Source organism: Elephas maximus, chromosome 10, assembly GCF_024166365.1.
Source record: "Elephas maximus indicus isolate mEleMax1 chromosome 10, mEleMax1 primary haplotype, whole genome shotgun sequence".
Classification (NCBI taxonomy): Eukaryota; Metazoa; Chordata; class Mammalia; order Proboscidea; family Elephantidae; genus Elephas; species Elephas maximus.
This window is the reverse complement of record NC_064828.1, coordinates 45,954,022-45,966,465: the sequence shown is the minus strand read 5'-3', so window position 1 is coordinate 45,966,465 and position 12,444 is coordinate 45,954,022. Positions and strand designations below refer to the sequence as shown.

At 39.4% G+C, this 12,444-nt stretch overlaps 1 protein-coding gene across 12 annotated transcripts in view; it reads right to left on the bottom strand.

Annotated features, from left to right (window-relative positions):
* NPAS3 (neuronal PAS domain protein 3) overlaps window positions 1–12,444 on the bottom strand; it is a 966,848-nt gene that overhangs the window by 274,259 nt on the left and 680,145 nt on the right. For all 12 annotated transcript variants that reach the window (XM_049897603.1, XM_049897590.1, XM_049897591.1 and 9 more), the window contains one exon: window positions 8,292–8,381. In XM_049897603.1, coding sequence (XP_049753560.1) covers window positions 8,292–8,381 — 90 coding nt within the window. The remainder of the gene's footprint in view (window positions 1–8,291; window positions 8,382–12,444) is intronic.

Genomic DNA, 12,444 nt, shown 5'->3' with positions numbered 1-12,444 from the left:
CTGAGCGAAATTAGTCAGAGGCAAAAGGACAAATATTGTATAAGACCACTATTATAAGATCTTGAGAAATAGTAAACCTGAGAAGAACACATACTTTTGTGGTTACGAGGGGGGGAGGGAGGGAGGGTGGGAGAGGGTTTTTTATTGATTAATCAGTAGATAAGAACTGCTTTAGGTGAAGGGAAAGACAACACTCAATACATGGAAGGTCAGCTCAATTGGACTGGACCAAAAGCAAAGAAGTTTCCGGGATAAAATGAATGCTTCAAAGGTCAGCGGAGCAAGCGCGGGGGTCTGGGGAACATGGTTTGCGGGGACTTCTAAGTCAATTGGCAAAATAATTCTATTATGAAATCATTCTGCATCCCACTTCGAAATGTGGCGTCTGGGGTCTTAAATGCTAACAAGCAGCCATCTAAGATGCAGCAATTGGTCTCAACCCACCTGGAGCAAAGGAAAATGAAGAACACCAAGCCCACATGACAACTAAGAGCCCAAGAGACAGAAAGGGCCACATGAACCAGAGACCTACATCATCCTGAGACCAGAAGAACTAGTTGGTGCCCGGCCACAATCGATGACTGCCCTGACAGGGAGCTCAGCAGAGGACCCCTGAGGGAGCAGGAGATCAGTGGGATGCAGACCCCAAATTCTCATAACAAGACCAAACTTAATGGTCTGACTGAGACTGGAGGAATCCCGGCGGCCATGCTCCCCAGACCTTCAGCTGACACAGGACAGGAACCATCCCCGAAGACAACTCTTCAGAAATGAAAGGGACTGGTCAGCGGGTGGGAGAGAGATGCTGATGAAGAGTGAGCTAATTATATCAGGTGGACACTTGAGATTGTGTTGGCAACTCTTGCCTGGAGGGGGGATGGGAGGATAGAGAGAGAGGGAAGCCGGCAAAATTGTCAAGAAAGGAGAGACTGAAAGGGCTGACTCAAGACGGGGAGAGTAAGTGGGAGTAGGGAGTGAGATGTATGTAAACTTATATGTGACAGACTGATTGGATTTGTAAACGTTCACTTGAAGCTTAATAAAAGTTATTAAAAAAAAAAAAAAAAAAAAAAACGATTAAGGTAGGCATAAGTAAGACTTGGAAAGATGTCTACGATACGTTAAGTAAAACAAAAACAGATTTCAAAATGATACGTTAAACATAATCTCCTGTATGCTTTAAAAATTATCAAAATCTATGTGAAAATTTCAAAGTCTTAAAGTATGTATATGAAACTGTTAACAATGATTATCTTTGAAGGGTGGTATTAGAGGGAAGCTTTCACTTTCTCTGGATTGTTGGAATCATTCCTTATCAGAAAGTTGTAGACATTAAAATACAACAATGAGGTTAAAAAAAAAAAAAAAAAAAAAAAAAAATGGTCAATTATTCCTCTCTGGCAGAAAATACTTTCTAAACAGTGGTCCTAAGGAAGCCTTTTGGATTACATCAAATCTCTGGAGCCAAGGCTGTGACCGGGCTTTAAAACCACACAGCACTGGGTGATGTGGCATCTGGGCCTAGGTCATTGCTACATACTCTTAAAGTTCCAAGAGGAATACCTAGACTCGCTGAATGGCAAGTGGGATGATATTCAAAGAAACTAGCCTTATGAATTAAGACAGCTTAAGAATCTTTTCTGTGCAAAGTTCAAAAGGAAAGAAAAAACAAGCAAACCTTCAAGTATAAGGAAGAAAATGGTTAGGTTTTTCCATTTTGCTAAAGATGGGAATAGACTCTAGGAGAGCGTTAGGGAATTTTTCTGGTCCTTCTGATTAAAACAAAAAAAAAGATATCCGCCAATATCAGTTACCCTCTATGAACTATGCAAACTAAAAGGTAAAAGGGGCTGCAACAAAGACACAGAGTGCAGACCTATCTGCTTCTGCCTGGCTCATTCATAATTATGGATGAAATAAAGACGAGTGTGTGCCTGTTTGGGAGGGTGGGGTGGGAGGAAAAGGTGGACGAGTGAGCAGTTCAATATCTGGATCGAAGAGAGGAACTTTTTCCCTGAAGGATCCTGCCGGGAGGAACCTTGACATGCACAAAGTCAGAACGCAGACAAAGTTGCCCTGGTGAGAACGATAAGGTCACCCGTGGGATTGCTGAGATTATCTCTGTCAAGCACTCGGACAGCATGCAGTCAAATGATGCATCATGCAGTCATTTTCGGGGGGGGAAAAATCAATTTCTTCGCCAGGTCGCTATTTGCTTTTCAAAGTGCCCTTGTAGGCCTTCACCACCAAGCATTTATCAATTTAAATGTTGTAAATTGATAATGTGCCACTGTGCCTTGTACTGTTTCTGAATTATTTTGATACTTATATTTTCTCAATAGTCTCCAAACCTTCAGAACCTCCATATTCAAACGGACATTTTTCTTTGTTATGCCAAGAAGTGATGAACTTTTTATGATCAGTACGGGGGGAAAATGCAGACTTGCTATTACAAACAGACAAACAAACAAGCTGCAGAAAATGATATTTTCTTCTTTTTTATTTAAATTAAGGTTTTCCTTATTTGAAAGACTTTTAAAAGGAGGAGGGGGCACAAAGCAACTGATATTTGGAAGGTTGCAGGCATTCATTTATTGAAGGAACTCCAGTTATCTCTGCCATGCATAAATTTAAAACACTAAGGGCACAAATGCTAACTCTCCGCTCCATCATTCTATCCCTCTGCTCTGTTGAAATAATACCTTCCTCCCCCCGCTTATATTCCAGTTCTCTAGGATGTGATGATGCCAAACAAGAGTAATAACTAGTAAGGAACGCTAATGTCTTCTTTTTTTCACCCTACCAAAGAAATATATATCCTTTACAAGCACAGAAGTGAGGATATTAACCACACACTAACCTTAACTTGATTTGCATTGAGAAACATAGAATGGAAGAGTTGAGGCTTGCACTTTGGAAAAGCAAAAGAAAGACATGGCAGTTGCAAAGCATCTTTAACCTCCAGTGATTTATTGGCCCTCAGCCAAGTTATCAGGGGAATCTAATTCTTCTTTATTATTCAAATAAACCACATTTGGCACCATGGCTCCCTTTCAGAATAGCTTCACAAATAGACTGAGCTCTGTCATTTATTTGACCTTGTACTTGTGTGTGGTAGCTGTAATTTTATTTGCCATTCTATACAACAAATGCAGAGAAATCTAAAACATGGAGATGAACAACAGGATGGGGAGAGGAGTTCCCGGTAAATACATCTGCATAGCTTAAAAAAAAAAAAAAGCAAATTTCAAACAATCATTTACCCCTTTCACCTTCACCTCTATTAGCTCTTATTATTATCTGCAGCTACCCTTGCCCCTTTCAGCAAGCTGCCTTGAAACAAGCCAATTTGTAACCTCCTCTGCAGCTACCTTCTGCCTGGGTTACAATACCGAGGAAATACAGGAGGGTGTGGAGTTGGTGAAAAGAAGGGAAGTGACTCTTCGCACGCATGCGGAGCACTGAAGGCAGCAAGGGGTGATTAGAACGCATTTCAAGAGGGGGCTTAGCTGGCATGTATGGTATATTCTAATGATATCACAACCGTGAAAATCTGTTAATTTCCCAGTTTGTGCTAGATCTCATTTTTGTTTTAAACGGGGCTCTGCGTTAACTTGAAAACATTCTGCTAGCATATATACACATCACAATCATCACCTCTCACCTCACTTTCAAGGAAAGAAGTTTTCAGGAGATACAAGTTCATTTTTATCCTCTGTTAACTGAGGGAAACCCTGGTGGCGTAGTGGTTAAGTGCTACGGCTGCTAACTAAAGGGTAAAAAAACAAAACAAAACAAAAAAAAACTAAAGGGTAGGCAGTTCAAATCTGCCAGGCATTCCTTGGAAGGTCTGTGGGGCAGTTCTACTCTGTCCTATAGGGTCCCTATGAATTGGAATTGGCTCAACGGCACTGGGTTTGGTTTTTTGTGGTTTGGTTAACTGAGACCCATGTCCTCCCCGCGACTGGTGACTAGAATGCTGACACTTACCAGGATGTAAAAGAAAATGTGGGGTTTGAATGTGGATTGGGGAAAGGTAAATGAAAACCACATAAACCACCAAACTAGTCAATACTGTTGTGAAGCCTGGATGCCAGAACATCACTCTTGAAATGGTCTTTGGCATGCCAGCAGCTGAGGGGCTAAGGGTCTGCTGCCTACTTATGAGACTTGGAAATGCACGTTCATGTTTGTTATCTGGGTTATTACAGCCTTGCTGGGAAAGTAAGCTCCAATGGAAAAAAACTGGTATGTTATAATCCACATGTTAGCTCAAATAAAAATATAAAAATACAGAGCTTTTTTCAGATTAGTTCCAGGAAAAACTTTGCTTTCCCTAAGAAAATGCTGTGCTTCCCTGTTGTTGAGGGTTGACTGTATTTCCATTTTTGACTTGGTTACTAGGAAACTCATAGCTAAATTTGAAGCTTGATTAGACCATTTATGCCCCTTCTTATAAACTTTATTTGTATTCTCTTATACATGGTAATAAGAGATTTCCTACTTTTGTTTATCTTTTTCCCCTGATTTCCTAGTTCTATTTTACCATTTTTTTAATTGTATATATTTATGCAAGTTGTTTCCAATCCTTTGTGGCAAAGGAAGCCCAACAAATAAATATTTCTCAAAGCTTCAAGTCTTATACCAACTAGAATCGCTTCTTATTATCATGTAAATTCCCTTGTGAATTCTGTGGTGATTAAACCCCTTACAGGTTGGAAGAGATTTCATAAAACCTGGCTACGAATCATTGAAACATTTCCAGTGTTCAGCAACCTGCTCTGTTTCCTTCCTTTGTTTCTACTTCTGCCTATTTCACGACAGCTAGAGAGCGAAGTTGTCTTTAGCAGCTCTGAATGCCATCACCAAGTATAAGAAGTCAATTGCTCTCTAGGCAAACCAAACGCAACATGGATATTTGGGGGATCTCCCCTTAAGGTAAGACCTCATGTTGAGTACCTGGGAATCAGTTTTCTTCCTTATCCAAGTCAAAAGTGCATATTTCTAAAGCCTGAAACCACTTCTTGGATATTAAGTTAAATATGTATCTATGGCAAAGGCAAAAGGACTGTTGAGGAGGTTTGGACATTATTCTAATCCACTTCATTCCCACCTTCATAACAATATGAGAATACTTTATGGAGAATAACGGCATGTGCGCACCTTGCACACGAGGTACTGGTATACTCAGTGGAAGATGAAAGAGAAAATCAACTCTGGCTGTCTCTATTGCAAGCTACACAGCAGTGCTCTGTAGTTTTCCCTACTTTCTTTTCTCGTGAGCCAAAAGGGAACCCTAATTCTTCTCTAAGCATAAACCATTTTAAAGTCACCATATTTATTTACACATTGAAAGAAAATAAAGCTGAGGGGGGAATATCTTGAGAGTTAGAAATGCAGACACAGCTCTGCAATGACTAACAAACTATGCCACGCTCACAATGCTCCTCCACAACCTCACTGAGTGAAGTCTTTGCGGACACAGTTCCACAATGTGTTTAAGAAATTATTTGAAAAGGAAAGAAGGGGCCGTGATTTTATAGGCTCCTTATCACTGTCTATGATTTGATGGAATAATCACCTGGCCAATGCTGTACGACAGGAGCACTTGGTTTGCATTTGTAAAAATTAAGGTTCACATGGATGTGTATGTGTGTATTTGCAAAAGAGAAAATGCTTAATTGAATAACTAAGAACACATTTTACATTGTACATCACCCATGAGCACTCCCACCCCAAGTGAGAAGGGGCATTAAGAAACTTGGAAAGGGCTATACTCAGGAATCTCAATTATTCTGTTAGGACTTTGAACCTTAACTGGGTTGGAAATCCTTTCCCAACATTTTAGCTTAGAATTCTCCTCTCAGGCTTTGGGCATTTAAAAACATTCCATGATCTTATCATATTATTTTCATGTTAAACCAAAACTATTCTTAAACTTTGGTTTTGAACTCTGAATACATACATTGATATATGCAAAAAAATCACTTTCTACTGATTTACCCTTAATCGTTTTCATTGCATAATGCTGCCAAATAGAGTCCTCTCTCTCCTATCTCATAGCCTCTACCTGCATACTTGACCAGCTCCGCCAACAGTAAGCACAGGAGAAGGCAACGGCACATTCTGGCCAGTCTACCGTCAAGTCAATATGCTGATTATTCGTTCGCACTTCAAAACCCATCACATATAAAAGCAGGTACCGATGGCACAGAAGTTGCCAAATACTGCACCATGTCTACATAGCCGCCTTATTCTGCAGAAACCTCAATTATTTGTCTTAGATTTTAGGAAATGACTGACTCCATGCTATAGTAGAGAAGCAATGAAATAAACTGCTTTTAAAGAGAAACTAGCACAGGGTTAAAGCCAAATTTTTCTTGAACAGATGATATTTCAGATGGCCACACTCTTCCAGATGCATCAATTTCCTTGAAAATCCAATCCATATATGTGCATATGCTGTGCTGGCAGGAGGACTGACTGAAATGGCCAAAACCCAAGAGCTAATATTCTTTTGGCCAGAATAATGCAATTATTATTTTCCTAGCTATCAGTCTAAGCATACAGAGCCATCTGTTATGCAAAGCAAACATACACATCTCAATTACAGAAAATGCAGTTGCCTTGACAGAATTTGGATTATGCCACTAACCAGGGCTGTAAAATGTGTTTTGAGCTAGTATATAATGGATGCTTTTCAGGAGTTCCCTAATTAGCATTTACCTGCTTAAACTAATTATTCATCCTTCTTCTTTACTGGCTTATTAAACTTTGTTGGGTACTACACATAAAACAGATGAATATGGGCATTGCAGAACAACAAACAGTGGTGTTTCCAGTTCTATACAGTATTAACAACATGGTAGCACACCCATTTCAAAATTGGAGATTCTTGATACTAGGTCCCAAAAAGATTAAGATAAGGCTTAAAGTCTATTAAAGGCTATTACAAAACCAGAGATTTCAGTGAGATACAAGAATGCTAATATCGAGTTAACAATAGCTTAATATTCTATCATTTGGCTTGCTAAAGCCCACATTAAATTGAATTCCTCTACACGCTACAAGCCAATAGCTTGTAAGTTCTTCAAGGAAGAGTTAACAGACCCTTGATCGGATTCTCAACAGTAAATAATCGAATTTGGCAGTATTTCTCCTCTTCCACCAACCCTCCTCAAATGTCAAACATCTCTTTATTATTTTCCAATGTCTTTCTTGATTTAGGAATTACCCAGCAAACTCACGAGCAGCCAAAAGGTTCCAGCCATGCTGGATGTCTCCTTAGAGCTGTGCCAACACTCAGGAGCAGTGAGTCTAGGGCGGGCCTCACTAAAGAAAGAACAGACAAATCTTATCTCCATTTTAGCTCCAAGGGGCGACTGAATGAGAGGTAGATTATCTAACCTGGCAGATCATGACACACATATGAAATCCCTCCCACTCAGGCTATGTTTCACTACCAGATGCAAAGGGTCAAACTCAGCCCATCACCTGTATGGGCACAAACACCCAATGCGCAAGCATTTTTATGGAGAAAACTTCTGGATAATTAGCTGAACTGCAAACTTTTCTCCAGGATATTTTGTCATTCTGTAGATGCTGCCTCCATCTCAGAATCCTCTGGAACTGAAAATTTTGGGTTCATGTGGAAGACTAAGAATTAACACCCAGGATTTTGCCCCTTGCTCTGTCTGCCTCCATCTTTTCTTTTAACCTCGGACGAACATGTGTCAGTAATTAAACTGTAGACAGTGAAAGGTGATCTTATTTTATGAAATTGTCTTTCAGCATCAGGAAGCGTTTGCAAAGGCAGCAAATATACCCTGCCTGGAATCCTCCCTGCAACACATTTTAATGGTCTCTTTCAGCATTTCTTGACTCTAAATGACTCCCTGTCATTGTGTCAGCTCCCAGGATAATGCAGGGTACTCCATAAACATCCAGTAATAGGACACAGGGGAAGCACTATTAGTGTGTCCCTCTCCTACCAGGCACAGAGGTTTCAAAGTTCAAAATGACTGAGGGAAGAAACTTCATTTGTTCTCGATAAATTAATAATAATCCTTGGGGTGCAGGGAGGGGGCCTAAAGTTTTGGAGCACAAGTTTATTCCTAACATTCGATACTGACACACAGGTTTCTCACTTACTCCATGAGAAGGGTCAGGTAAAGCCACTGAATAATAGATTTGATAATTCATGCTAAACCGAGTATCATTCAAAGAAGAAAAAGCAGGAGGCTGAGGCAGCTTTCACGATCGCCGTAGAGAATCTAAATTGTTTTACTTACTTGCGAGAGGCCTAGGTAGATAGAGACGGTTTCGGAAATGTACAAAAACTTTCCTTCTTGATTTAGTGCAAATACAAATCCATCCAGGGACTGCAGGGAAAAAAATAAAAACATATAAATAGGTTAATAAATACACATGATGACGCTTTAATGAACAAGGTAGCCAATGCAAAGCGATTCACATTGAATTTAGTGCCACTTTTTTCTTCACTGTTTAAAAAAAGTCTTAAGATCTTTTAGTATTGCATCATACATGAACAAATTAAAGGCCTGAAGTAAGACTAGGAGCTTGTCTTTATTTCTGGGACTTCCTTATGTCTTTGTCATTGTGATCAAGACACATTACGTTCATGTATAAAATAGGATTGTGCTGATTTTCTGAGACCACCTTTATCTATTTATTTATTTTGATTTAGTGGTGACTGAGATTAGACCAGCAAGAGTCTCCATTCAGTAACTGAGCAGGAATGGAAATTGTAATGAAATGAGAGAAAAGGGGTTCCTACATGAAGAACCAGTCAAATCACCACTTGAACTACGCTGGATGTCAATACTTTGCTAATTAATAAAGGATTATGCCCATCTTGCTTCCAGCGCCTTTTGTGTCACCAGAACAAGTCACCAGAAAAAGTCAATACATGATGGGTGAATGTTTATAGGCTGAAACCTTACCAATTGTAACCCTTCTTTGCAAAACTCTGTATTAAAGTTTTATTGGGATAGATCTAGTTTCTATTACAACTCCTGAAATGGAAACAAAAGAAGGGGGTGGGAATGAAGAATGCTACGCATCATCTGTAAGGCCTGAAACCTTAGTCCACTTTCCAAACGATGGGCTGCATTTCCAGTGTGATGAACAGTGTGAATCATTGTGGGCTTCAATGGCAAGAGACCAGTCAAATGGAGAATAAATTTGTTCCAAATTTTTGCAACCCAAGTGCATTTTATACCTTCCATCATCTTTACATATTTTGCTTTTTATTTATCTTATACAAGGGAGGTGGCAAAATTCCTGCTTGCACAGGAAAAGAAGTTTTAAAAATTAGTGGTGTTAACACACGTTGTAAATCTGGGAACACAGGAAATCCACACTGGGAAAAAGGTCCGTAGAAACACTAGATTAATGCATAATTCTTCAAATATAGAAACGTGGGAGAAGCACATGAAATTCAGTAGGAAATATGCACTGCCTCAAATCTCACTCATGATTTCAGTCTCCTAAAATAAGTATATATGTAAATATGTACGTATATGTGTGCCTATGTGTCTGTATATATTTAAATGTATATATATGTAATTTGGATTTCCATATTTCCTGAACTGTTTTCACTGTGGGTAAAACTGTGGGTCACATCCAGCCTCCTCCTCTTGATTTCATAGGTCCTAAAAACCTGGTGGCGTAGTGGTTAAGAACTACGGTTGCTAACCAAAAGGCTGGCAGTTGGAATCCACCAGATGCTCCTTGGGAACTGTAAAGGGCAGTTCTACTCTGTCCTATAGGGTTGCTATGAGTCGGAATTGACTCGACAACAATGTTTTTTTTCTTTTTCTAAAAACAATTCAAAAGTCACATTGCATTGCTCCAGAAAAGTGCAAATTACATGATAAACAAGCGTTCAGTAAAGACAGTGCAGTAATATTGGCTTACATTTATTAAGCGACCTGTGCTAAGCAGTTTACATGAATTGTCACAAGGACCCTATGAGGTAATTTTATTATCTGCATTTTATATATGAGGAAACTGAGGTTATGCGAGGTGCCTGCTCTGTCCCTAGTAAATGACTGAGTTAGGTTTTGAATCCTGACAGTTGGACTAAAGAAACTATACTGTCTTCCATTAAAATCAAAGATTCTCTAATTGATACCTGTGATTTTATGGAAAAAAAAGTCGTCACGACATTTCCGAAGTTAAAATATCTATACTAAGGAGGCAGGCTATGACTTCTTAAAAAGCATCACTTGTTTTTGAATTATTTGTTCAAATGATAGAATCCTATCATTACGGGTGGGTCACAAAGGGAAAAGGTAATGGAATAACAAGAGAGTGTATATATCACTTCCATAACAGGTCACCTGGTTACATTTGCCCTGTGATATTTGCTCTGGAACCATTTATGGGACAGGGAACAGAGCACTGCCTAAGAGTACTGAGCTCTCTACCTTCAACACAACTGTCAAAGCTTCTGGAGTTTTGTCAGATACAATCTTTCAAGCTTAGAATGTGGTATAGTGGGACCTCACTTTGAACCAGTGCAAAGGCGAAAAGTTTTCTTTCAAAAGTTTGGGGAAGATCTCATTGCAACATGTCTTCACCTCAAACAAGATGTCTCCTTAGTATGATTCTTGAGGATAAGGGCCCTCCTTCTTTTGACCCTCCCTTATGGAGAAAAAGATCTTATTAGGTTTTCCATCCAACCTAATAGCCACGGGCTGGCATACAATCACAGAGATAAGTGAACCATCTTCCCAATCACTGGAGAACTTCTGTGGCGGCGACTGACAATTGGGAGGTTGGCTGGGGAGCAGAAATGACAACTGTTGAAACTGGTGTAAGGATAATCCCCTACAGTTCAAATCCTCATTTTTACAGGTGAGGATCCTGAGCCACAGGGTGGCTAAGTGGCTTATTCATTCAATGTCCAACTAAACTGGATTTTTCAAGGGTGGAGCGATGTCTTATCCATCATTGTCTAGCTGGCATAAAATAGCCAATCAGTCAAGACTTACTAAATCTAGTTTACTTTTAAGTCCAATAGGGTCGCTATGAGTTGGAATCGACTCGAGGGCACTGGGTTTTGGGTCTAAGTCCAATGCTCTTTTCCTTATATCATATGGGCTACAGTACCTAAGAGGGATGGGAATTATTTTCTCCAGGAATTCTGTTTGTGGAGCTATTAGATCATTTGCAGATTCAAATGCCGCTTGATTTCTAATATAGCCTGGGATATCTCCTGACATTTGGAAGATCAGAGTTGGACTGGATTCTTTTATAAAACCAAAACCAAACCCATTGCTGTCGGGTCAATTCTGATTCATAGCGACCCTATGTAACAGAGTAGAACTGCCCCACAGAGTTTCCAAGGAGCACCTGGTGGATCTGAATTGCTGATCTTTTGGTTAGCAGCTGTAGCTCTTAACCACTACGCTACCAAGGTTTCCGATTCTTTTATAGTCCTCCAAAACATACAGTGTTATTCCTGAATAGATGTACTATTTGCCATCTATACACATACTTTATTTTTTCACTAAAGGGGACTTTGTTTTTAACATTAAGCCCTATCTCTTGTTTTTAGTCAAATATGATTGGAAGTTTGGGAAGCATAGCAGGGAAAAAGAGTATCTGGAGGCTAAACATCTGAGGCGATTAAGCAGCATCGATCTAAGAGCTGGCCGGTTTTGTTTGGCAAAAACTGAGGCTTCAACACATGTTCCAATTTCCTGTTGAGATTAAAATGAGGCTATGTCTACATGACACAAAGACATCCAGTCAATTCTATTAAATATATCAGCCAATTTGGTGGGGAAAACTAGTCAGATCAGTTGTTTGTCATCACAGAGGTAGAAAACAAAAAAGAAAAGTGCTTAATTAACCATATTTTTCACTTTTATGCCCATCATTTCCATCATTTATATCTATAGTATGAGACAAATATACATAACTCAGGTTTGATCACCCTTCTAATAAGGAATGGGATACAGTGGATTGGCAAGGTCACTTTGCCATTATCTTCTGATTCAGGGCCATTCCTGTCTACCATTTGCTATGTTTTGCTGCTTAGAAGAGTTTTAAGAGTAGCATCAACATTGGCTTAATTCGGGATTCTTGATTTAAAAAGGTGAGAGAAGGAGGGAAACATTCAGCCAGTTAATATGGGGAATCAAATGTGATTAATCTGAAAGTCCTGTGGAATTCTTTAAAACTTTGCATTGAGAAAGCTATCATATACTGTGCTGTTTCAATCACTGCAGGCTACTTTTTAATTTTTTCCTTTTTTTTTTTAACTGCCCACTGTTTTCAACAGGCACCAATTAAGATTCTGGGGTCAAAGGGTTAATTACATCTTCTTACCCACTATGTAGAATTTTCTGATTATTAACTAAGGTTGGATTAAGATGAAAAAGAACCTACACAAATGTTAATGCTGGTCCCTCC